Source organism: Bos taurus, chromosome X (assembly GCF_002263795.3).
Source record: "Bos taurus isolate L1 Dominette 01449 registration number 42190680 breed Hereford chromosome X, ARS-UCD2.0, whole genome shotgun sequence".
In the NCBI taxonomy this organism is placed as follows: Eukaryota; Metazoa; Chordata; class Mammalia; order Artiodactyla; family Bovidae; genus Bos; species Bos taurus.
The window spans coordinates 58,646,946-58,673,285 of NC_037357.1; the positions used below are offsets into that span (position 1 = coordinate 58,646,946).

Genomic DNA, 26,340 nt, shown 5'->3' on the forward strand with positions numbered 1-26,340 from the left:
ACATAGACCAAATGGGAGCACCAGGGTCAATGCATACATTAAATATGAATGGAGTGTCAGTACTTTCTTATATTTTATGTAAAAGATCATAAATAGAATTTCTAATCTTTTCGTCCCACTCCACAATGGATGGTCTGGATGTACTGCTCTTAGGAGACTGCTAATCTAAAGCTCTTAATCAAATTCTAAGAAATTGGTTCTGATATACTTAGACACTATGAGCAAAAAGAGCTTTCAATACAAAAGAGCTAATACCTACAGAGTGCCTGCTGTGTGCTAAGTGCTAGACATGTGTTATCTTGTTGAGTCCTCAAAACAACTCCATTTTGTAGATGAGGAAACTGAGGTTCACTGAGTTCAGTGAGATGAAGCAACTTGCCCAAGGTCATTAAAGCAGGTAAGAATTGAATTCTGGACAGCCTGCCTCTACAGCTCCATTCTGTTTTCACAGCACCGCCTCTAGAATGTTAGTGAATCAACTTCGGTATATGCACATTCAATCAGTTCTAAGGAATTTTCCCCCAATTAATGAGGCTTCTCTTGGGGTTTAACTGGATGTTGTAGGTTATAAGTGTGGGCAGGTTCTGCAACGAAGACAAATAGTACTTTTTTAGTGAAAGTTTTGGCTTGTTTTTGCTCTTTCTTAATTTTGATCTTGGTGATTCAGAGCTGCTGTCACTGAAAAACATCTGTTTTATCTAAATTTAATAAGGCCTATTAGTGGGACACTAAGCCTTCCCTTATTCTGAAGCCTTTCCACAATTTGAAATTTAATCTACTGAAAGTCATAATAGCGTTACCAAAGTACTAGTCTTGGACATATCTAGACTGGCAGGCCTGTTTCTGATTTTTTAACTTTGCTTTTCCAACATGAATGAATAAGCTCCCTCATACTCACCACAAGAGTCATGCAATTTTTTCCCTTCCTTCTCTCCATGGTAATCAAATCTATAAGTTGAACTCTGTAAACTGCGAAACATATGGTGTCACTCTCACTGATGTGCTGTGTGAGGCGGTTCAGTCTTACCTACGGTAAGAGATTACTGTCCTTTCTTAAACTCTTGTCAGTGCTAGCTGGTGCAGGTCTGCTGAGAGCTAACATGCTGGTTCTTATTGGATGGCCTGTCTATGATTTTTTCAGATGTCACTGACAGGCAACGAAGGGTAACAAAGGATAAAAGAATTAAGTCAGTCTTGAAGATGAGGTACAAAATCAACTGATCAACTTAACTCAGTCCTGCTGAGGAAGAGGGAGTGAAAGACTCCAGCCCTCTCCACTGACTCAAGCGATATGTTTTTCATCTTTCTTTTCCTTCTCTTCTCACCCTCTCCCAGCTTCTGGATGTTTTCCTCTTTTTCTTCCTCTTCTTCCTCTACTATGGTAAGGAAGGAAAAACTGTAAAATGTTGCAAGGAGATGAAAGAGAAGAATGGGGGTGGGGGGAGAGAGGAGAACATTAAGACAAACACATATAGCTGCTGCTTCTACTGGACAAGTGTACAGACCAGCATGCAAGGCAGCGGCTATTGGGTCAGGATGACCCATTCCCTTCCATACTGGTTTTAATGTTCTGTTTCAGCCTTCAGGGAGTAGATGCGTGATGGTGACAGATAAAGGTACAACCCAGTCCACTGCCTCTTTTTCTCTGGGGTTTTAAGGTACCCTTGCCAAGGGGTTGGGGGTTGGGAAGAAAAGTCAAGGACCTCAACCCTAGCAGCCTAGCTGCTTAACCACACGTTTACAGAATCACTTTCTTTGATTTGCGTACTTTCTCGAGGCATATATGTCAACAACAAAGCCTGTTTTTAAGGCCTCTGTAACTTTCCTTAACATTCATTCAAATGGAACTCTCGTTTTTATCACTATCTGATATCTTTGGGGGAAAGTTTCCTTTAAACCATTCATATCATCTTTGTTTTATATGATTCTTCATAGAATTTCCAAAGGGTCTTCACATCTTTTATCCTGACACTCAAAACAGCCTCATGAAGTTGACAAGCTAATGCTACATTATGTTAGAAAGCACAATAGATGTTCCTCTGAGAACAAGACCCCCTGTAGTCACAGAGTCACAAAATGCCAGAGCCACAAGCACTTAGAGACCGTCTAGTCCACACCGTTCACTTGACATCTGGGGGAACTGGAGCAGAAAGTAATGTGCCCAAAGTCACACAGCTACTGAGTAGTGGAGTCAGGGCTTAGCCTGCTGCATCTTCAGACATCCCTTGTCCCCCATCCATTCATCTTTCCAGTATTCTTTCACATATTTGTTGACCAGCTCTGGCCTAATCCACTAATATTCCAGCAGGGATGTATGGAGGAGGAAGAAGAAAGTGCTGCCAAAGACACTGGGGAATAGCTACAACAGTGAAACAGTGAGCTTCCCAAGTGCCAGGCCCCTGAGACTTGTCAGCATGCTGAAGTCACGCAGAGTCTAGAAACTGAGCAGATAAGGGTGGGGGAGCAGCAGAGCAACGCGGTCTTTATCACTGCCCTCCTCTGCATTTCCAGTCCACTCCTTCCTCACCTCTCTTTATTCTTATTCACTCCTAGTTAGTGGTTCTCTCTCCCCAGTGTGCTTTTCCCTTGCTCTCTCCCCAGTGCAAGTCCAGGCCATCCATTCCGGCCTGTCACTTCTCTCTAGCTGCTGAGCTACATAGGATTGCTCAGCAGAAGAGTTATACATTTTTAAAATAAGGTATTTCATTCCCTTTTCTCAAGCTCTCGCAACTAGAGAATCTGTCCTTGTAAATGCCACACTATGTTCTGGTGGTGTGTCTATAAATATGTCAGACTATAAAGCTGGTCAGGGCAAGATAACCTGAACACCCATTTTCCAGTAAACAGCACAACACCATGCGTGGATCCAGCATGGGAAAAATATGTGGTTCTTCGTGTACTGCTAAAGCCCTTGGACTTTAATCCAACCTATCTTCCAGTGTCTTAACTTGGAACAGATTTTACTTTATTCCTTTCAACAAATATGTTTACAGTAGGCCTGGTCAAACAGAAAAGGGTATTTTTTAACTCTTCATCTCTTGTTTGGTTTATATCTTGATAAATCTAATTTTCAAAGGCTAATCAAAATTTTACTTGTATAGTTTCCCGTTCTATTACCATTAAAAATTACTTAATTCTCTCATTGAAAACGTCCACTCTGATTTTTGTTTCCATGAGACAAGCACATGGGGTAATGAAATATGTTGGAAACGCTTTGCAATATGCTGCTGAAATAACAACAACTGCTGATTCTGTACTGCAGTACATATTAGGAAAACCACAATAGATGTTAAAAGGAAACTGCATCATTTGGGGATGGAAAAAATGCAATGGATAAAAGCCATGCAGTTTAAATTACAGTCATGTGACAATAGCTCTGTCCCCCACAGCAGCAAAACTTGCCATGAGTAAGTGGTGGTCTTAATGATTACTGATGGAAGAGATACCTATGATCATGAACTAATTAATGCAGTAAATATTTACTGAATGCTTGCTATGTGCTGAGTACAACTTTACCTATAGGGGCATAGTATGTTCAGCTGCAGTCCTGTGGAACACTTTGCTTCATTGAAGTTTCACTATGGTACAACTGGTGTTTATATGAGCAACTCAGAGTACCTAATGATAAGTACAAGTTTCAAAGTAAGTCATATTTTAGAGACATAAAAAAAGAGAGAGAGGTACTTAAACTCACAGGGCCTTACTACTTTTAACTTTATGGATACTAGGCTATGTCAAGAAAATCTACAAGACTAAGCAAAACCCTATAGAAACTCAAATTAAAAACTTAGTTTTTGACTATTTACACCTCTGCATGTGTTCTATGTCTAATTTCATTGGACCATCAGCTCCTTGAGTGCGGCGACCGTGTCCACTTCTGCTCACCATTGTATACCCAGTGACTGGCATTCAGTAGCTAGTGAGTCAATGATAGTGAAAGAAAGAATACAGGAAGGTAGTCTCATTTCACTGTGTATTTAATAATATTTATTGGCAATATAATAAATATTAAATGGCCCCACTGATTGTGCTTTATTAAACAGTCAACATTCCCCTATACTCTAAATAGCCTTTTATCCATCAACTGAAAAACTGTCCACTGAAGTATGTTTTCCTTGGTTTAGTATCCATTAAATCTATTAAATGCTGCTCATTCAGAAGGTGGTAACTGGTGTTTTGAGTCTTTAGTTGGATTACTGTGCATTCACAGTGCAGCACAGTTTGGCAACATTTTTCAATCTAAAACTCATAGACTGCTATAAATAGATAATAATCTACTCCCATGACAGAGTTACAGAGTTACTTTGATCTCAGTGACCTCTCCCTGCTTTGAGGAAAACACAGATGCCTTGTAACCTTGAGGAGCTCAGTGGCCTCTTAGGTTTGTGTGGTGATTATTACTACTATTTTTCTGTAGTTTGGAACATATAGGGGCCCATATTACTCATCTTTCTTTAGGCCTTTCACACCTTCTTATAAAGGAACATCTTATGAACTGGATGAATCACAAGTCAGCCAGGGCAGGCACAGAAGAAAGAAGCACAAGATAACAGTCTCTCTAAATGAACAAGGGTCTGAAAGAAATCAGATATCAGTTCACAAATAAAAAAAATTTTCCTTAAAAAAAAAAAAATCCTCTGCCTACTCTTCCAGTTCTCTGTGAGATTTCAGGTAAGTAAGTGTCTAAAGGGAAAAGGGGACTTGTTGGAAATCAACTCTCACAGGTAATGAGAATGATCTAAAGGGAAAGAAGCTGACTCTGATGCCCCACTTGTGGGGCTGTCAGAATGCTCAACTGAGACGTTCTAACAACCCACTGGGCTGATGGGGGTTAAAGAATTAGTATGCATCAGCACACATTCCCTCAATCACATTAGACTTTCACATCCCCAGGTCTGGTTTGCCTTTTACAAAAATAATATTGGTTTAGAATGCTGCTCAGAGCCTGCTTTACAAATCTGAGAGACCAGATTGTAGCACCTCTTTTTCCCTTGCTACTGCCACAGCCTCTCCCTCCCCCATGTAACTAAAAAGCCACTTCTTAGACTTTGGTAAACAATGTGAACAAAACTGAGAGAATATTTCTGTGGACTTAACTTTCCTGGAAATAATTATCAGTGAAGGAAAACAAACTCTTTGTAACAGAATAAAACGTCATTAATTTGAGCTCCACTAATTCAAAAATCTGTGCTAATTCAAACAGACCTATGCTGACAGGAAAAGAAGGGTCTGCTCCTCTAAGTAAATCAACTTTGTAATTAAGGTTGGAAGAGAAGTACAGGACTTGCTGAAAGAGAAACTATTTTCAGAACTGTAGAATTAACCATCTACAAACACTGTAACACCATAACTACACATTTTTTGTGTATATGAAAAAGCAGATCTCTTGAAGACTTTTATTTAATAATACTCAGCCCACTTGGGGTTACCTATGTCATTAAAACAAGCAAACTATTTTAAAAGAAAATCATATTCATTTTTATTGATTATACTGGACTTCCTGCAATTATTTTGAATTTGGGAGCTCTGACTTCCACTTTGGTGTTGCTAGGCTACTTGCCTCCAGTCGTGGTCACCCTCAAAGACCTCTGAGTACAAGTCCTATGGGAGATCACTAATAACTGAGTCAGAAATATGGCCCAAGTCCCCCACTGAGTTCAGTCACTTACTGTCTGATCTAAAGAAGTCACAGACTTTTAATACCTCAGGTTACATCTAGCTGTAAAACTGGGGGGAGAGAACAACAACAAAAAGAAAGCATACATCCCTTAGGTTAGAGACCTACACACCAGAACAAACAAAATCAAATGCAAAGCAACAAAGTCCTGGGGAAACCTATGTATTCAGTCATTGTGAAACAACCGTCAAATGAAAGCACAACACAGTAGCATCACTGTCCAAAGGAAGTACTCCTGAGGCTGTTACTCCTCACACCTCCATACTGGCTCTCACTTCACTAGCACAGGGCAGTCTGCCAGCTCCCTCGGTGATCATGGCTCACTGCTTGAGAGGCCAGGTTACCTTGTCACAAGTTTAGCTCTGACCACTCTAATGATACTGTAAGCTCCTGGATTCCTACTGGTTTCCCTTAAGCACAAGAAATGCAGAACTAGCATATCATGGAAGGGTACTCTACTAATTTCACTTGGGTTGAGGTGATAAGACTTCCTCTTTTCATACACAGAACTGTAAATCAGAGCACTAGGATTAAAAAAAAAAAAAAAGGTTCCCAAATTTCTAGTTTCTATAGAAACTTTGAAAATACCAGAACCATGAAACATGTTTGCTTAAGAAAATCTGGGACACTAAAATTGATAGGTGTCCCACAAGAATAGTGAATAAAATAATCATAGGTCAGTGTTCCAATTAAAGTGAGTGCTAGCCAGTACATTTTATAGGAAAAAGATTCTTTGAAATGGTTTTCGGCAAGAATATCTATACTCTATTTTTAAAATTATTTTCCTCACACCTCTCCAGCATGTGTTATTTGTAGACTTTTTTAATGATGGTCATTCTGACTAGAGAGAGTGATACTTCATTGAGCCTGACAGGCTACAGCCCATGGGGTCACAAAGAGTCAGACACGACTGAGCGACTTCACTTTCACTTTCATATATGGAATACTACTAAGCCTTAAAAAGAATGACATGCCATTTGCAGCAACATGGATGGACCTAGAGATTATCATACTAAGAAAAGTTAGACAGAGGAAGATAAATATCATATGATATCACTTATATGTGGAATCTTAAATAAACAACAAGGTCCTACTGTACAGCACAGGGAGCTACATTCAATATCCTGTAATAAACCACAATACACAAGAATATGTGTGTGTGTGGATAAGTGAAACACTCTGCTGCATGCCAGAAACTAACACAGTGTTGTAAATCAACAATATTTCAATGAAATAACAAGAAAACATAGGTCTCCTTATCTACTGGGTTGATCATTTGTGTCAGTCTCTATATCAGTGCCAAAATGAGAGGAAAAAGAGGGTCCACAGTTTCAAAAGCATCTATAATCAGACACCATAAACTTGTGACTCTTTTTAAATGAGACTTTTACTTTTTAAATTATGCCCAGTAGCCATGTATGGATGTGAGAGTTGGACAATAAAGAAAGCTGAGTGCCGAAGAATTAATGCTTTTGAACTGTGGTGTTGGAGGAGACACTTGAGAGTCCTTTGGACTGCAAGGAGATCTGACCAGTCAATCCTAAAGGAAATCAGTCCTGAATATTCACTGGAAGGACTGATGCTGAAGCTGAAACTCCAATACTTTGGCCACCTGATGCAAAGAACCAACTCACTGGAAAAGACCCTGATGCTGGGAAGGACTGAAGGCAGGAGGAGAAGGGGATGACAGAGGATGAGATGGTTGGATGGCATCACCAACGCGATGGATGTGAGTTTGAGTAGGCTCCGGGAGTTGGTGATGGACAGGGAGGCCTGGTATGCTGCAGTCCATGGGTTTGCAAAGAGTCAGACATGACTGAGTGACTGAACTGAAGAACAGGCAAATATTTAAGGTGGTCAGCAAACACAAGACACAAGTCAACTACTAGGCCCAAGTAAGGTAGCTGAAAGTTCTGATTTAGGAGGGTTTTTCCATGGGAGATCATAAAAGGCATAATCCATACTCAGATAAAACTAACCATTGGTGATTAATTCTCTAAAGAAAAATTAAGAAATAAATGTAGTCATAATACAGATTGGACACTTGTCTGAGGTTGTTTCACTACTTCATGCTAGACTATTACAACATATTAGCATAAAAATAAATGTTCACAATCTTTTATTTGAAAATGATTCTTTTAACAATGTGTACAACAGCAACCACCCTGTCATTTTCACTAAATTTCAGGGCTTCTTTTCCTTTCAGAACAAGTCAACATTGTTTCTAAAGAATCATCTAAATAATCTTGTGGGACTAGCTGTTCATTTTTATTGCACTATATGAACACTGCTCAAACTCAGTGATCCCGGATACCTGGAAATGTTATTTTCTTTGTTAATGGAAATTACTGCAATAGGGGATGGATTCATTGACTCCAGGAAACTGCCCCCACAGGCAGCTTTGAGGGTCTAGGCCAGTCAAGGAAGCCAAAGTGTCACAGAGCACTCCTACATGCGTTGGAGAAGACCCCTTGGATAGAGTTACACTAGTCTAAGAGTTTCAGTTAGGACATCAGTCAGCTACAATATAAAAACAATTCTTCTAAATTGGAATCATATTCACAAAACATGTGGAAAGTTCCCCAAAGGAGAAAAGATTACCAAGAAGTATTGCTAAATAGATGGAAGAGAAGATGCTGACTTTTATCATAGTACAAAATTCAGTCAGTTTCCATTGTCCTAGACAAATCAAAAGACATGCTGTTTACATTTAAGGAAGCCTGGAATACATTTTAATTCAGCCCTGAAACCCAGACATTCTTAGGTAATAAGTACAGATATTTAAATTCCATAACAACCATTCAGTGTTTACAAACATTTATTTCTTTATAGATTTCCCATCCACAAAATGTATATTTGGTTAGAAAAGGAATTTTGAGGGTTTAGCTGTACTTTAACAAATATTACAACATCAATGTTTTTTTCAAGCAAGCGTAGCCTATAAAAATTATCTTTTATTTTCTAAACTTCACTTTGTGGCATGAGCTAAAAGAAAATAATGTTATCAAGGATCCTGTTCCTCTATTTTCTTTATTATGCCTTTACATAGAATTATATATTAAATACTACTAATATTATAATGCATATATTTTCTAAAGCAAAGGAGATTAAAAAGTATAAACTTCCAGTTGCAAAATAAATGACTCATGGGAATAAAAAGTACAATGTGAGGAATACAGTCAATAATTATGTAGTATCTTTGTATGGTGATGGACAGAAACTAGACTTTTTGTGGTGATCATTTTGAAATGTATAAAATATCCAATCACTATGTTGTGCAGCAGGAACTAACATACTGTTTGTTAACTATACTTCAAAAACAAACTGATAGAAAATGAGATGAGATTTGTGGTTGCCAGAGGTGAGGGGTAGGAGGGAGAATTGGATGAAGGCAGTCAAAGGCACGAGCTTCCAGTTATAAGATAAATAAGGACCAGGGATATAATGTGCAACATGACAAAGATAATTAACATTTCTGTATGTTGTATATGTAAGTTGTTAAGAAAGTAAATCTTAAGAGTTCTCATCACAAGGAAAAAATTAAAAAAAATTTTTCTTTTGTATCTATATGAGATGATGGATGTTTACTAAACTTACTGTGGTCATCATTCATGATGTATGTCTGTAAGTCAAGTCATGATGATGCTGCACACCTTAATCTTAAAAAGTGCTGTGTGGTGATTATATCTCCAGAAGAACCAGAAGAAAAAAGAAATAAGACAATGATATAAGAATATATTAAATAGTATTTTTCACTCTCACTACCATATCTTGAAATAATTTTCAATAAAATTTTAATTTAAAGTCTTCAATGCTCAAATTCAGGAAAAAAGATAACCTAAGATTAAAGTCAAAATTACAATGACATTAAAAATAACTCTTCTATAAGCAATGTGTCAAACGTGTACCTTTTCCTGCATTGCTTATCACTTGTGCCATCTCCCCATCACGTTAGAAAGAACCTTTAGAGCCATCGTCAACTCTTCCCTTTACCTTATTCCCCACACACAGTCTCATCTGTTCTACCACTACCATGCTTCTGTTATATGTCTCTTTACATCCTTTAGGCTACTAATCTAGTTCAGGCCTGTAACATCTCTCATTTAGAATATTTAAAATTAGCCTTTGCACTATTTTGTCTTTCATCTCTATCTTTTTACTCCATCATATGTACAAGCAGCCAAGTCATCCCTAATGACCCTCTTACTCTGCTGAAAACTTTTCAATGGAAATTTAATGCCTTTAGAAAAAAAATCCAGCCCCAGTCTATCATTTTCTCTCCCATTGTCCTCACTGGAGCTCAAGCCACACAGTGTTACTTTACTGTTCTCCCCCAAATGACATACATACTATTCTGCCTCCTTGCATTTGGCTCAGCAAGTTTTTTTGGACACATAATGCATATGTTCTCCACATCCTCACTTTTGAATGTTGAAATGGAGTCTTAAATGTCAGCAGACTGCTACTGCTGCTAAGTCGCTTGTCGTGTCCGAACCTGTGCGACCCCATAGGCAGCAGCCCACCAGGCTCCCCCGTCCCTGGGATTCTCCAGGCAAGAACACTGGAGTGGGTTGCTATTCTTCTGTAAAACCTTCTCCAGTCTGTCCAGCCATAACTATTTCCTCTTACTTCCAGTAGTGTTGTTTATACATCTAAATAGAACTTACACTTTCTTCCTTATCGTTCTGTTGTGTACCTGTCCATCTCTCTTTTTTTTCAGTTTCATTTCAGTTGTTCAGTCATATCCAACTCTTTGCGATCCTATGGACTGCAGCACACCAGGATTCCCTGTCCATCACCAACCATCTTTCTTATAAGATTACAAGTTCATGGCAGGTAGATATCACATATTGTTCACCTTTGTAGCCCCACAGTACCTGGTACAGTATCATGCTGAGTTAAGTGCTCAATAAATGTGGAATTGAACTGAATAAACCTTCTTTCTGCCTGATGTAATTAAGAAGCAAGACTATCAGGATTTATAATAAATTCTATCTTTAACTATAGCTCTGCTGTTATAATTGCTGCTTATTTAGAGAAAATACTGAATGCATCTTTCAATCAAGCTTTGAAACTATAGTAACTATTCTAAGTTTGAATTACCTTATTAAGAAAATAAGTAGAACAGTAAGAACACTGAAATCTGAAGTAAAATAATGCCAATGAAGAAAGACCTTTTACTGTAGATTCAGCTGTATAAGTTCAACCAGTAAGCCACAAAGGCAGTCTTTTTTTTTTACCTAGAAATTAAAAAGGGCAATAAGAAGCAAATTAATTAAAACTAGCAAGGAGACACTGGGTAGAGGCTGAGTTCTTAATCAGTAACTGGTCCTTCCTGCAGCTGGATTTGGATCTTCTCCCACTGAAGGGCTGAGTAGACTTGATCCCACTTAATTTCCAAGTCTGACAAAATCACAACTTGGAAGTGGTATGACTACTGGCAATTGTTAAGCACAGTAAATCCCTTCTCCTTCCATAACCCCCTCAAATGTCCTGCATTCACAGCTTTTTTTTTTTTTAAATACCAGATGTTTTGTTGAAATTAACACATTCCTATCAAATGCATGTCAAAAAGACTTCTTTTTTCCCCACTGCATTCTATTTAATCCCCAAACTGTTTATCTGTTACACAGACAAATATTGCATAGTATTTATTGTAGGGGGAATGACAAGGAAAGTCGGGCTCATAGTAGGGTGGGATCCACTCCGGAGCAAATATTCCCACAGACAAATCACAGATGGGAGCCCTCTAGGCCATATCCCTCAAGAGGACTTTTTTGAACTTGCCGAACACAATATAAAAATGTTGTCGCAATCCCTAGCCCAAGTCATCTTCTTTGGGAAAGAGGGGGTGGGATACAGTTTTGTCTGTTGAATTCAAGTTTTATTTCTATGTCAACAAAGACTTTCTGTGTGGTTTCATCCATTAACAGATTCAAACATAGTTAACTAGATACAAAAAAAAATGGCACAGTGTGAAGACATGACCTAGGATTGCTCACCTCAAACTTTCATCCCTCCAAAGTGTCCAGCTGTCACAAAAAGATCATTTCTGACAAACCATCACCTGCTCACTGAAACCTTTTTATGACTAGAAACTACAAGTAAAACTTCACAGAAACGGCCGTTTCTGAGGATTTTTTAAAAAAATACATGGATAGCAATGCCACTGTGAATAAAATGTCCCTCATGAAACAATTCTAGTAAGCAGCCTTGTGGCACCATGCTTCTAAGTTGCAATTGTGCACTACAGGTAATATATAGGATGTTAAATATCACTCCCGTCACCTTTCTTCAGGCTATTTCTGTTTCTCAATCATCTTATTTTTAGAATTAGTATATATAGGTTTTGCCATAGAGCATATTGTAAACTTTTTATTTCAGTTGTTTCACTTTATAATAGCAAAACTTAATAGCTGCAACTAGGATATTGAAATATTGTATCAACCTAAAAAGTCTCCCATAAGAACTGTGTTCCCATCCTTTATTAAATGACAACTGATGCAATTATAAAGCACGTAATGTATAAAAAACTCCTTGATTTAAAATTATAAATAGAAAACAAAATACTGATATGCCTCACCTTAGGTTGTATCTAGGTTTGTTCCTAAACATGAAAGTAAATTACCTTTACAAAATAATTTTGTTGTCCTATGGTTTACATGTTCAGAGATGCTTTAATCTTCATTTCTCGCTTCCCTTGCATAGGCTTCTAACATTTTCTTTAATTACCTTATCCACCTAAGTAAACAATCACTTCACTATACTAAGGGAACTGAATGCTTTTATTCAAACATTTATTTTGATCTATGCCTAATTCCCCATAGCTACTTAAGAGATGCAAACATGTGAAAAATTTACCCCACATCCTCAAGGAACTACCCATCTAGGTAGGGAAGACAAGCAAGAAACTAAGGACACTGCAAGGCAAGATAAAGCAAGGCCTGTAACCGAGGCACCAAGCAGTGTGTAATGAGCACACAAGTGCAGCAGCAGTAACTAGGAGGGTTTGGGAAAAACCCTGGGCGAATCCTTTAGGAAACAGAAGACAGAATCTGCCACGGGAAACTGGAGAGCCATGAGTGTTTACTAATTTATTTGCTTTGAAATGTTTCAATTTTCCTGCTGAAAGGTTTTCTTAGTCTTGAACTTAAAATGGAATACACCTAAGGCAAGAGACAGAACAGCAGCAATCAACTCTGACATTGAACAATTCCTCAGAATTTCTGCTCTACCAGGCCCCCTATCACCCTTTCCTCCCACCTCTTTGGCCTATGAAGTAAGCCTACAAATGACACTTAAATGTCTTGTTTAGCCTCACTGACATCCGAAAGACAAAATACACTACTAATTTCTGGCCTGGCATCCCCAAGTCATTTACTGGTTTCTCTTCCACTGCATCATTAATTTGCCATGTTGCCTGCCATGAAGAATCTCTGGTATGGGGGGTCTTGAATACGTGAAATGACAACTTCTTATATTTGCAAAATTCTTGAAAGCTTATTAAGAAACATGTGACATGGACAATGTAACAACCAACACTGATAGTAAGCTTAGAATTAACAGGCAGTATATGAATATACATTTTGAAAAGTATCTTCCTTTACAGAAGAAAAATTTAATATTTTTTAAAAAACCCCTTCTGAAAACAGATTTCCAACAATGTATTATTTGTTTCAGAAAAAGAAAAAAATTTGAGTGTATTAGGAGCAAAAACAGAAGATATGCACAAAGCCTATGATTCTAAAGCTTTTATTACCATTTACCTCAAAATTTTAAAAAGGTTATGCACCCCTGTCTTCCAAATACTTAGATCCCTGAATTCAGCTGCACTAAAAAAGAGATACAATCTGGATCATTTTATATTTTTAAACCCTATGATCGTAAGAAATCTAAGTCTGGTAAAACTGATAGAGTCCATGACCAAATACATACAATTCCTTTTTGAAATTCCTTTCTTATTAATATAAGAAAAATGTCAGTCATGGATATATTTGTCCTTTATTTATATAGCTGTTTCTTGTTTTATAAGTTGCCCTAAGGAACTTCAAATTAGAAAAATGAAAACTACGGCAGTAAATTTGGCCCGAATCACCTAGAAATTTGGAATTTGTTTCCTTAATTTTAATTTCCAAGGAACAGACTAATTTCTTCCTTCCAAAATGTCTCCCTTTTGATGGAGTGTGGAGAAGAGCAAAACCAGGGCTTTTCATCTTCAGTCCCTGATGGTGAAGCCTTCCCCAAACCCTTCAAAAGTCACAGTAGATTCCAGTGGGTTATGCCTGGGTAGAAACCTGCAGGCTGAATCAGCGTTCCATGGAAACTGGCTGATGTTAAATGCAAATATTGCACAGAGAGAAATCAAAGCTTGGGAAGTGTGTATCCCTGAGAGAATGATCCATTCTGATGGGAGGAGTTCAGAACACAAACTGAACTGAGAGGATGGTTGTGAAGAAAAAGAGCACATGAGGGAGACATTGCACCACAGGATTCTAAAAGCAAAGAGAACCCAGGAGAAGTTGAGTAAGACTGCAATGAACAGGCTGAGGGTGTAAGGGAGATTTGGGGGATACTGAGTTAAGAAACTGAGTCCCTGAATGTAAAATTATTCAGTGTTTTTTCCTGTTAGCTGAGACCAGCGGGTACTAGCTGAGTTAGCAGAACAAATAGCTTTAAGAAGTTTTCATGGGAGAAGAAGAAGCAGTGTCCCTGGAGGGGAGCAGTATAGCACAGTGGTTGGGAACAGACTTTGACAGAATCAGGTTCAAATTCAGGTACTGTCATGTAGTAGCTGTCATTCAGCAAGTCACTCAACCTCTCTAAGCCTTGGTTTTCCCTAACTGTAACATAAGTGAAATACCTTCAATCTCATGCAGTTGTTGAAAAGATTAAATGAGGTGACTTATATAAAATACTTAGGACAGGTCCAGCACACCTACAAAGATAGAAATTATTATTGTGCTTAGGAAATATAACTAGTAGTATGTTAGAGGTATGTTTGAACATAAAGGGAAATCTAACAGTAAACTATAATCTCTCTCTCTCTCTCTCTCTCTCTATATATATATATATATATATATATATATATATGCATTTCCTTCAGGCTTCTCAATACTGATATCCTGTTACACCTGTAGTTTTGGTTGAATCACTGCAAAGGCATTCTTCATTTTATGCCAAAAACTTGACCCAAGGCAGATAACTTGAGAGTGAGACATTATATTACAAAATGATTATAACAGGGTGCCTTGAGACTGTATGCTTAACATAAAACTAAAATAAATAAATTTACATGCTGTTATGGATACCTTCTATTGTGAAAATTGTAGTGACAGTCTCTGGTGATGTCATAAGACTTGTGTTCTAACTCTCACAGAATTTTCTGTGATAAACTGTTGGGGGTACTAAAAATTCTAGTGCCAGTTCTATCTTGGAATCTGTGGACTGTCTGGCCCAGCCAATTTCAGAAGTCTAACATAGGCAGTGAGAGAAGATGCAGTGGTAACAGCTTCAAAGGTTTCAATAAGGAGCCAATGAAAATTGTTATGAGTGGGTTGATGGGAGTCAGTTGTAAAGCTGTGTATCTTAACCACTCCTAAACTTCTAAAGATTCAGCCATTACTCAGGGGGCACGTTTAACCACTGCTGGTTAATGTGGCTTTCTATAAAGTATAAAGTGCTAAATACAGGCAATCTTTGACTTCTGGTACTTCAACCCAAGCTATGTGGTAACTGGAGCTGTGGTGGTGGGTTTAGAGGTGTTTGAGAATGAAATGACTACTTGGAGCGAGTTCCAAGTCAATGGAGAGGTTCATACAGAAGCTACATGCCCATTTCTTGGAAGACTTTAAGAGAGATAAAAGTACCTGATGGGGGTTGGACTAGATGACTTCTAAGGATGCCTTCCCGCTCTATGGTTCCATGGTGAGCATCAGTTTAGTCACTTATAGCACTTACAACAAGAGACTGACTTGATGTTAACCTGCTTTCCAAAGTGTACTGGGTAAGGATCCCTGTCTTCCGGCTCAGTCTAGCTCCAAGTGGCCTTAAACTATCCCTCTCACTACCAATCAGCGTTGGCAACTCCTGCCAACTCAAGTACACTGGCAGCAAGAGAAGGTGACAAACCTAAGCTAACAGAAGCAGACAGAAAGGGAAGAGAGTAAAAATGGTTCTTAGGATCAAGGGAAGTTGCTCCTAAGTCATGAGCCTGGTTTCTGTTGATCTGCTTTGATGTGGCTTGCTAAACTACTACTGAGAGCGATTTCAAAACGGAGAGACAAAGATGTAAAGCTAATCACTGCAAGTCAATGTGTTCAGTGTTCTAATAGAGGCCTGAACAAAGTGCTATAGGAATACAGAGATGGACCAACTTTACTGGGGAGTGTCTAGGAAATCTTACAGAGGAAGTAATGAGCAAGCTGAGTCTTGAAGGATGAGTAGGAGTTGACTGGCTGGAAATGGAGAGAGGTGTGGTTGGCAGAGAAAAAAAAAATGTTCAAAAGCCACAGAGACACGGAAGAGTACATTTGAGAAGTGGGAGTGTGCATGGCTGGAGTGTGAGGTTAAGGTCTCGGATGCTGTGCTTTTGAAGAAGGATGGGAATAGGAACTGGGGGGAGAGGCAGGGGCAGACAAAGAACGGTGGCACTTTAGAACGTGAACTTAATTCTGAGTGAAATACAGGCTTTGGAATGACTGATTTTACTCTAGAAAAGATGGGTAGGCAGAAAGGGCATTCGTGTCGCAGGTATAGTGTATCTTAGTCACTCAGTCATGTCCAACTCTTTGCGACCCCATGGACTGTAGCCCACCAGGCTCCTCTGTCCACGGGATTCTCCAAGCAAGAATACTGCAGTGGGTAGCCATTCCCTTCTCCAGGGAATCTTCCCAACCTAGAGATCGAACCTGGGATCATCTCCTGTATTCCAGGCAGATTTTTTACCATCTGAGCCACTAACAGTAAACGAGGAGAGTTTAATCATGCCAATGGGTAAGTCTGTGTCCATTCTGTCTGATGGGGTAAGTGTGCTGTTCTAAGCAGTAACAAAAGCTATGACAAGGACGATGCAACAGCATGGGAGGGCACAGATGCTTAGACAGCAGACGTACACCTTAGTGAGCTGATGCATGAAGCATGGGAACATCTTAATACACCAGAGATGACAACCTTAAAAGGCAGTCTTTTCAAAAACTGTCTTTTAAAAAGGAGCAATTACATTTATAACATGTCTTTATAACCTTGTGAATTTAACATAGTCATCCATTCACCACTGAAGTGCTTAAGAGTTGCTTCAGCTGAAATCGACTATTATCTGAGATGGCTCCCACTCCCAGCCACTACAGGAAAGAGGAATTAAGACATAATTTCTCCAAACTTCTCTGAGGCCAGGGATCAAACCAGAGATCTCCCCTTTTGTCCGCAGCATTTTCAGGCCTGTTGAAACCCAAACTGTGTTCTCAGTCCCACCACTACTCCTAAAACCTCTTTTTTCCAGTTTCACACTGGCTCCCTTCAAAGGGCTTTTGAAAAGAAACTAACATTTTGAACATTCTTTTTTTTGAGAGTCAAAGCAATTATTATTGGACTTAGTATTAACTTATTTCTGGGCTTCTCAGCTGGTAAAGAATCTGCCTGCAATGCAGGAGACCCCAGTTTGACTCCTGGACATTCCCATGGAAAAGGGATAGGCTACCCACTCCAGTACTCTTGGGCTACCCCGGTGGCTCAGACAGTAAAGAATCAGCCTGCAATGTGGGAGACCCTGGGTTCGATCTCTGGGTTGGGAAGATCCCCTGGAAGAGGGTATGGCTACTCACTCCAGTATACTTGCCTGGAGAATTTCCATGGGCAGAGGAGCCTAGCAGCCTATAATCAATGGGGTCACAAAGATTCGGACACAACTAAGCGAATAAGCACACACACCTATTTCTTAGATATTCAGTTTGGGGTACTCCAAGTATGGCGTGTTTCATATGCTGAGACAATGCTGAGGTTTGGGGTGTGGTACTGAATCACCCACATGTTCTTGTCTGAAGCCCCTTGGAATCAATCCACTGCCCAGGGTCTAGGGTGCAGGCTGTCAATCAGAGCAAAACAAAGCCAAGTGGCCCAAATGGGGATTGAACCTGTGACCTCATTAGCAATGTCAGTCTAGCCACAGTGTATGGGTTATTTATTGCTCTTCATAATATTGCAACGCAGCTCCACTTATTTCCAAGGCTTAGCAGCCTTCTCCCTACTTAGGTAAGCAAATCAATCCACCCTCCTTAGCCAAGGAACAGCAGAAGGGCATTTTGAAGAATGATTTAGATTTAAAGTAGCCTGAAGAATTTAAGAGAGATTCTCTTTCCTCCCATCCTTAGTGAAATGGCAGCCTTTTAAATCAGTTTTGTGGAACATATAAAGCAGTCCTAAAAGTAGTCAGGTCTAGGAACAGGAAGTTGAGTTCTGGGCAATCCCTTTAATTAAAGCTTCTGAAGGATTTATTTTATGGCTTTTTCTAATCTTCTCTTTCACCACTAGAAAGGACACAAGAGTTAGTACTTCAATGTATAAATTTTTAAAATGAGGCTTAAAAACAGAAGAAAACCTGCTAAACCTGATTTGAATGATGAAGCCTATAGTTTTCATATATTTATTTACAAAGTAGCTTCATGGGCTGAAGTAAAATTGTGAAACTAAAATTTTTCTGAACATGAGACCAACCATAAATCTATACTTTATGAATCTAATGAATTTTCTTCACTTTTAAATTTTAAACATGCTGAAAAGGTACATTTGATATTAACAATGATTAGACGTACATTCTCAATAGAAGTTATTAAATACTAGTTTTCACCTTTAAAAATCCTTAGCACCTATGAAATTCTTATTCCAGATTTTTTTTGTTATCATTTGTTGATGTCTACTTTATTTATTATATAACTATGGGTGTTTTAATTAATTTCATTAACAAGAAGCAGCTCAGTAAATGTAGCTGTCATAAGACATATTGAATGCTTGCTTTTTATTTAAAAAGTGAGAGAGAATATAAAAAAAATCTGGAAATTGTTTCTAAGACAAATATATTTTAATGTAAGATAAAGGGCTAACAATTAAGTGTTTAGGTGTTAAGGAACACCGAATTGTTATCAATAATGAAAAGGAAAATGTTTTCCAAAGGCTACTACTTCGGATATCCACATCTGAGGTAGTTGAAAGTTTGGGGGAAGGGCAAAGATCACTGAAGAGGGTGGTTTCTTTTGCCTATTAAGGAAGTCTTTTAACAAGTATTTGCTCATGCTCATAAAATAATAGCTGAAAATTTAATATGAAATTGCTACCCCCAAACTTAAACATTCAATTATTTTAGAGCACTCAAATAACTAGTAACATTGTCCCTTAGAGAGGTAAGTGTATATTATTTGCATGATATTCTAGACCTGAATAATCACCTTGAGCATACATTGGTGTTAGCATCTTCTTCTTCCAGAACACTAAGTTACAAATCCATTCTCTTGTTCATTCATGCCCTAATGACTCAAATACTTCAGACATTTATAAGTAGACCCAATATTTAGTTTTTAAAATGTTCAGACAAAAGTAAATATATTGTTAAATGCCTATGGTATGATTTTAGACCACATCTAATATGATACTAATATCATACAATATTTGTGTTCTAATTTATCTTTACCACTTCAGTCTTTCACCCCCCAAAAAATGAAGACTATTTCAAGCAGTGAGTCTCAGGAAAGGATGTAGATATCAGTTTACTGGACTGGAACAAAACATGAATTTACTTTAATGGGACAAAAGGAAAGTGAAATCTCAACTATTAACTTTTAGTTTTCTTCATTTGCCAAGCATCAGGGCTATATTCCAACTGGTTCTAGACACTCTTTGGTGAAGAGTGTGTATATGTGTGTGTGTGTGTGTGTGTGTGTACATACTCTGTTTCTGAGGTTTTCTTTTTTTCCATAGCAAGTTCATTCCCTTTCCCTTTAAAATATTTATTAGTAAAATCTCTCAGAATACCCAATACCTTGTATATGGTCACTTTGATAATAGCAATTTACACACATCCCTATAACCTGGACTTTTGTCCACATAGGAAAACAGAAACCAAAAAGTGGTATAGTGTTTTGCTTTTACTCAGAGTGAACTGGGAGTGGACTAAAGAATCTCATAAATTGCTTTAAATACATTTCTTCTTTTATTACAGATGTAGAATGTCTGTTTATCCAGTATAACTTCCCCTGACGCTTTGGCAAAAATCACTTTGTACCTAGGACTATAATTATTTATATAACTTATCTCTCCTAGTATACTATAAACTCCTAAGGCAAAGTTTAGACTAGATTTACAGGATGAACTGTTTAAACATAATTAAAGGAAGAAAAAGCAACTTTTTAAGAGCAAAGGGGTAAAGTTTAGAGATAGATGTAAGAATAGGTTCAATTTCTTCTAGTTTACCCTCTCCTTATGAAACACAAAAACTAAGAGCTCTGACAGAGCAAAACACCATTTTCAGTTCCTCCCTCACCTTCACCAATTTTCAGCTTCTCTCACATCTTCACCTTCTTACTGAATTTTGACCCAAAGGCATTGTGCCTGGGTCTCAAAGAAGCAGAGATTCCAACTGGAGACTCTGAAGATCTGGAAGATGTGATAAGGAATTAGAATCTTATATACTCGATACACTTAATTTCTGTGGCAGTAGGTGCTATATGAACTCCAACAAGTCTCTACAACCCAGGAGTCATCACCCATATTGGGAATGGTTCTTGCTGTTTGGTTTCTCCTGCCACATTCTCTTGCCCAGTTTTTGGCCACATCTCTGCACATTAGCACAACCATGGAATAATGAAGGCGTGCATTAAACTAGTGGCTAAAGTGAAGATTCCAGATTCAGACATACTATATTTAGCTGTGTTATTCTATGGATAATTTTGAGTAAAGGGCATATAGCAACCTAGGTTCCAAACTACACCTCAAATTAAATGCTTATAAAATGTGACAAAACTGAAACTAACAAATGAGGCATAAATTTTAGGACTCAAGCCATGCTACCATTTGTAAAAGGTAACAAAATGTAGATCATAAATTAAGATAATTAATTTTCATAGTGTTTTTGATAGATCTAATTTCCGTCTCAAAAAAACATATTTTAGCAAAGAGCCTTGCCACAGACACTTGCCAAAAATAGTCTGGCCTTAACATCTCCAGAATGAGCTTCACTGACAATAGGGTATAGTCAGAAGTGACTCATGTACAACTATTTTTTTTTTTCATAAGAAAAATCAATCCTGGTGATGCTACCATGAGGAGTTGGGGAGCTTGTTTAAACTAATTATTCACAATGAGCCAAGTGTAGTTACCTAAAATAATCAAGAATAAGAACGATCACAAAAGAGTCTGCCCCGCTGATGGGGAAAATATAATTATGCTGCTTACAATGCTTTTAAACTCATACTGCTTTAGAAAAATGCCAGATTACAACACCAAAATATAAAAGCAAATTTGGTTTACAATGAATCTACTTACCCAAAAGTACCCAATCTAGCCAGGACCTTTGAAAGTAATAAACTAGGTTGTTAGCTATTTGCAGTATCTCAAAAAGCCTAATAGTAAGTGAACGTTTATAACATGTAAATGAAAAAATCATCCTTTCTCTCTCATCCCCCCACCCCCCCACAAACACACTCTCTCACACAAAGCAAAACACATCACCTTTCATACGAGCACCCTATTCCCTAGAAAGAATACACCTCGCTTGCTATTTTCTCAGAATTAAGCAGTGCAACAAAGTAGTATAGTTCTGAATCAAGTTCCAGATACTGCCTGCACCTGCATAATTATTTCATTGCCAAGCCATCTAAGTACAACCAAGTAAAGCAGAAGATAGCCTTTTAAGTGTGACAATAGGCCATATTCCTGTTTTATGAAATAAGGCCACATCTATTAATCACTTATATATTCTAGAAAAATTACTATCAACTTGAATTTACATAAAGAAATAGACCTACACTTCGCTGGACAATTTATTAACCAAGATCTTAAGGAATTTTCTTCGACTGAGATGTTTATGTTCATCTATACTCATTGTAATTCTCCTTTCTATAAAACTATATAATCTAAGTACTGAAAAAGAGGAAATAAATTTGTCTTTGCTTTCTAACACGTAAAAGCCACTAATGCAACTAGCTTGATAAATGCTAGAAATTATTCGTTTTCAATAGGGATAAAGAATACTTCTACCTTGACATTTAGACCACTAATATATATACTAATTTGTGAACCTTAATTTCACCATGGATAAACTTTTATCAGTAATTCTGAGCTCTCAGTCTTGCTTCTTACTTGCTATAATCTTTCCTGCTTTTACCCAGGTCAAGGAAATAATAGTCTACTTAATAGTTCCATGTTGTAATTCTCACAAAGTTTTCCTGCTACCTACATAGGAACTATGTATTTTTACAACTGGGAGAAATCCTCGGCCTATATATAAGGTCTTATTTCAGTCTACAATAAATCAAAATTTTAATTAGGAGAACGTAAAACTGGGCTATGTCAAGTATTTTAATTTTAAAGCAGTATATTTATACATAAAAACTTAATGCAGATTAGGCATTCATTTACAAAGTACCTGGTCATTTTTCTTACACTTAGGTTTTATTTATTTTTTATTTAATTTTATTTCATTTGCTTTCAGAATTGTACCTTTTTATATAAATTTATTTATTTTAATTGGAGGCTAATTACTTTACAATATTGTATTGGTTTTGCCATACATCAACATGAATCTGCCACGGGTGTACACGTGTTCCCCATCTTGAACCCCCTTCTCACCTCCCTCCCCTACACTTAGGTTTTAGAGATTAAGGGACCACAAACAAACTAGATCACTATCTTCTGTATAACGGTTAGCTTTTTAAAAGAAGAAAGGGCACTCATACAGATTTTTGCATGCCCATGTTCATGGTAGCATTATGTGCAATAGTCAAAAAGTGGAAGCCATCCAAGTTTTCATGCATGGATGAATATATAGAAGATACATATAATGGAATGTTATTTAGCCTTAAAAAGGAAGTAAATTCTAACACATGGGTGAATCATGAAAACATGCCAAATGAAATAAGCCAGAAAGACAAATATGGTATGCTTCCACTTATGTGAGGTACCTAGAAGAGTCAGAGTCATAGAGACAGAAAGTATTAGAATGATGGTTGTCAGGGGCTTAGGAAGGGAGAAATGGGGAGTTAGACTTTAGTGAGTACAGAGTTTCAGGTAGGGAAGATAAAAAAAGTTCTGGAGATGAATGGTGGATGGTTGCATCATCAATGTGAATGTACTTAAGGCCATAGAACTATATACTTAAAATTAAAGTAGTAAATTTTATGCTATGTATATTTTACAATAAAAAAAGAGTACAGCTGAGTAACATGAAGAAAACCGAATAATATCTAGTCACAGATGAAAACAGTGAGTTACCAGATATCCTATTTTTTTTTAAAGGACACCTATATCTGACGAGTCTTTAATTTCATTATTTTTGGTTTTGTTCTCTCCTTCTCTTTTATTCCAAACCTACTAAGTTTATTTGATTCCATTTATAAGTTTTATGATTTATATATAGGTTTTAAGACTGAAAGACCAGACTCCAAGAATCACCAACTGTTATGTTCAAAAGAATCGTATTCTTCTTGGAGTCTAACCCACAATTTACATTCAGGCAAAGAACATGATTTCATTTCATATGATAGTATATTTTTGTAAAAAGCATTATTCTTTTATACAATATTAATCCAAGTCAATTTTCTTCTGACTAGTCTATGCAACCATGAGTTATATACTTTTTATAACCCCATCTATGGATTTTCTGAAATTTAAAATAATATTCTATACTTCATCTTAACTGCTAACTAGAATTTTTGAAGAATTATTGACCCATGATTAAACAACTTATAGGAACCTGCTTTCAAGTTCATTATTTTCACCAGGAAGCTGCAAAACATACATTCTCAGAAAATTTTATTTTATCTTGTCTTAAATGTAGTAGTTAAGATTAAGAGCTTGCACTTTGCAGTCAGATAGCCTGGGTTTGAATCCTGTTTCTACCACTTACTAGATGTGTGATTGGGCACATTATTTAAATTCTCTAAATCTCAGTTTCCTTGTTTTTAAAATGTGGATATTAATACCTAAGAGTTGTTGTGAGCACCATGCATATAAAGCTCCTCTGCAGTATCTGACATGTAGTAAGTTCTTAAAAAACAGGAGCTATTAATATCACTAATAACAACAGCATATAGAAATAAGTGCCCTATGCCACTTTTAAAAATGACACCACAGTTTTGACTCTTATATGAATCCAGAAAAAAGAACAACTGTGTATTTTGAGACTTGTTTTCTTTGTTCCTCTCTTCCAAATAACTTCATTCTTATTGTCATATTAAGCAAAAAAAGAAATTAAGTCCAACCAAAATAAGACCAGGTACGTATGTGTGTATACACATACACAAACACACATCTCTCTCTAATGTGCTGTATATGATTTCAGCAAGTTGTACAGAAACATGGGGAAAAAGTTGAAAAGTAAACAGGAAGAGTAATAGACTGCATTTGTATACGTACGAATACAAATATAGGCAAATTTCTAAGTTCAGAAAAAATATACTGTAATTCTTCTGGTAATTGCCCTAGGAGACAGATCCACAAGTTTTATCAACGTACACAAGAGAATTTCTTTTTTTTTTTTTTAAAGTAAAAACAAACTGTTACTACAGTTACTGCTACTAAGGATTTCTAAAGTATACAATATTTGATACTGGGATTTCTGCCACGGTTTCATTTGAAAGTACAAGGGTTTTGTATACTATCTACTTGGACACACCAACTTTAAAGAAAAATGGAAATTTTATAACATACTTCTGTTTCTGAAAATGTGTTCCTTGGAGCACTAATGGCATAACATAAGAGGGTGGGAGGATAAAAGGGCTCTGAGAAACCCTGCAGTGAGCAGAGCTGTTTAAAGTTGTTTAGCTAGTGTTCCCAAAATTTATTTGGCCATAGAATTCTTTTTTCAAGCAATACCAAGGAACCAGTATTCCTCATAACAACTTATTTTAGGAAATATATAATAAATTGCCTTTCATTAGCTATTTAAAAGGTAATTTTATGCACCTGTCCCAAAAAGATAGTCACTTGCAGAATTTGCTAAAGTCCCAAAATGAGTCCATGATATTTCATGTCAGGGAAGAAAATCTAACATGCCTAGATTTATATTTGTACTATCTTGTAGTTATTTCCAGAATGTGTGTTTTAACCCCTATTCTGCCTGTTATTTATTTATTATTTAATCAAGTCCAAACACCCCATTTCTAATACCTGTGAAAATCTAAGAATCTATGTGACTCTCTAAGCCTTTTCCTTTCTTTCTGGGCTTTGGCGTAAGCTAAGACTACCCTGTAGCTATGAGTTACATCTTCAAATATAAGAATACTAATCTCAGTTACCAGCATTTTAGTAACTGGTGATATGAGCTGCATTGATGCAATTATATAGTAAAATAATAGAGCTTCTACAACATTAATCCTGAAGCAACACAGTGACTGATTATTATTGATACTTCATTCCCCTGACATCTCCCTAACATTCCTATAAACTATATAAAGTACTGTAAACACTGCTTTATCTACTGGAGATTGAGCAGCTTGCCCCAAGTACCAAGAGTCAACAGGGACCAATTTCCTGTTGGACAGACACCGTGCATTTTACAACTATAGAAACTGCATCAGATAATCACCCTGAAATATGAACAAAACAGGAAATTCCTTTACTAATAGCTTATTATTTAAGGAATTTCTTCTTTTGAAATAATTTTAGAACACAATTTGCTTGAAATCTAAACTTGAACCAAAAAAATCTGATGGCATGCTAGATAGCTTTTTTGTGAGTTCAGAAATTAAGAACAAAGTTTTAACAACTGTAATGAGCCATTCATTACTTTGTCCTTGTGTTGGATGAAACAAAATAAGGAAGCTACAGTTAATTCTGGGTAAAGCAAGAATGTGAATGATTATGCTGTCAGGCTGTTGCATCACTTTCTTCTTAGGTTCTCCCTTCAATTCCAGAAGTACATAAAAGTGTAACAGAATGGGTGAGGCGGAATAGACATCAACAATTTTTTAAAAGCCTAACAAAGAAGACACAATGACTGTTATTATGGAAATAATACATGTAAGTAAATCCATGGATATTTGGTCATTGATTTTCAAGTTATACAAAAGAAGCTGATCATTGAAAGAAAAAAAAAACACTTAAAGACATTTATGGCAGAATACATGTAATCACAGTATTCTATATTATGATAATATATATCAATAACATTTTATCAGAGATATGGCAAATGGTCGAGGAGAAAAAAGTCTGACATGAAAGGAGTCAAGAATGTTGACAATTCAGGAAAGGAAAAGGAGTTAAGAATCAAGTTTAAGTTTCATAAGGTTTTTTTTTTTTTAATGTAGAAGTAGAGGTAACAAAAATTGGTCTTCACCTGGTAAGTGTGTACTCCCTGAGTCCTGAATGCAAATTCATGGCAGAAAAAGTACCTATGCATCCACGCAATCTTTTGTCTCGACCAATCTTCCATGTTACAAACAGTGGGCTGTAATGGAAGA

General features: G+C 37.1%; 1 protein-coding gene across 3 annotated transcripts in view; it reads right to left on the bottom strand.

The window, feature by feature from the left end:
• AMMECR1 (AMMECR nuclear protein 1) overlaps window positions 1-26,340 on the bottom strand; it is a 115,902-nt gene that overhangs the window by 30,597 nt on the left and 58,965 nt on the right. For 2 of the 3 annotated variants that reach the window (XR_003033536.2, XM_024988747.2), the window contains exon 2: window positions 26,217-26,327. The exons of the other annotated variant lie outside the window; for it this stretch is intronic. Coding sequence is in view for 1 of the 2 variants with exons in the window: in XM_024988747.2 (XP_024844515.1) it covers window positions 26,217-26,327 (111 nt within the window). In the remaining variant the exon portion in view is untranslated. The remainder of the gene's footprint in view (window positions 1-26,216; window positions 26,328-26,340) is intronic. 3 annotated transcript variants of the gene reach the window in all.